The 621-nt window shown below is 40.1% G+C and overlaps 1 protein-coding gene across 1 annotated transcript in view; it reads right to left on the minus strand.

The window, feature by feature from the left end:
• Positions 1-621, minus strand: part of usp48 (ubiquitin specific peptidase 48) — an 18,310-nt gene that overhangs the window by 10,160 nt on the left and 7,529 nt on the right. The window contains exon 12 of the mRNA XM_035661916.1: positions 329-496. Within this exon, the coding sequence (XP_035517809.1) occupies positions 329-496 (168 nt within the window). The remainder of the gene's footprint in view (positions 1-328; positions 497-621) is intronic.

Consider the following 621-nt stretch of genomic DNA (forward strand, 5'->3'; position numbering starts at 1 on the left):
ACACAAGTATCTACCACATGTTACCCAGGTACTTCGCTCTGTTCGTGGACAAAACTGCCACTGGAACCTCGTTCTATTCGTACAAAACAAAACATCAAGACACAGTATTTGCTTTTGGCAAAAATCACAAATCATCTTAGTTCAGTATGGTGTGTTGTACTAGCAGTATTACTACAGACAGGGGAGCTATTGTACAAATGAAGCAATATCCCCACATTACTTTGACTGTACCTTTATTACACTGTCTGTACTTTAAGTGTGCTTTAAATTGAAAATCTCAACATTCTGTTAAGTGGACTGTGGGTGATGAGGGAATGTTTTTACCGACCGTCTTTTGCAGGTAAAAGCTCGTAGAGCTCCTTCACCTCCTCATGCTTGGCTTTGCCCTTATCCACGCTCTGTTTTCTCATGTCGGCCATCTCACTGCACCACTCCTCAAATTTATGGTTGTCTTGGTCCACCAACCTCTGAAGGAAGGCTGGGAGCCAGGACAGAGGGACAAGAAACCATCAGACAAGACGACACAGACCAGGATGAAGGAACTATTTTTACTATTAAAATAAGTTTCTTAAAGTTTTCTTAAAATAATATGTAACGTTTCTACATTAAAATGTCTATAAA

This window comes from Morone saxatilis, unplaced genomic scaffold (genome assembly GCF_004916995.1).
Source record: "Morone saxatilis isolate NCDOM2014 unplaced genomic scaffold, NCSU_SB_2.0 Contig18, whole genome shotgun sequence".
Lineage (NCBI taxonomy): Eukaryota > Metazoa > Chordata > Actinopteri > Moronidae > Morone > Morone saxatilis.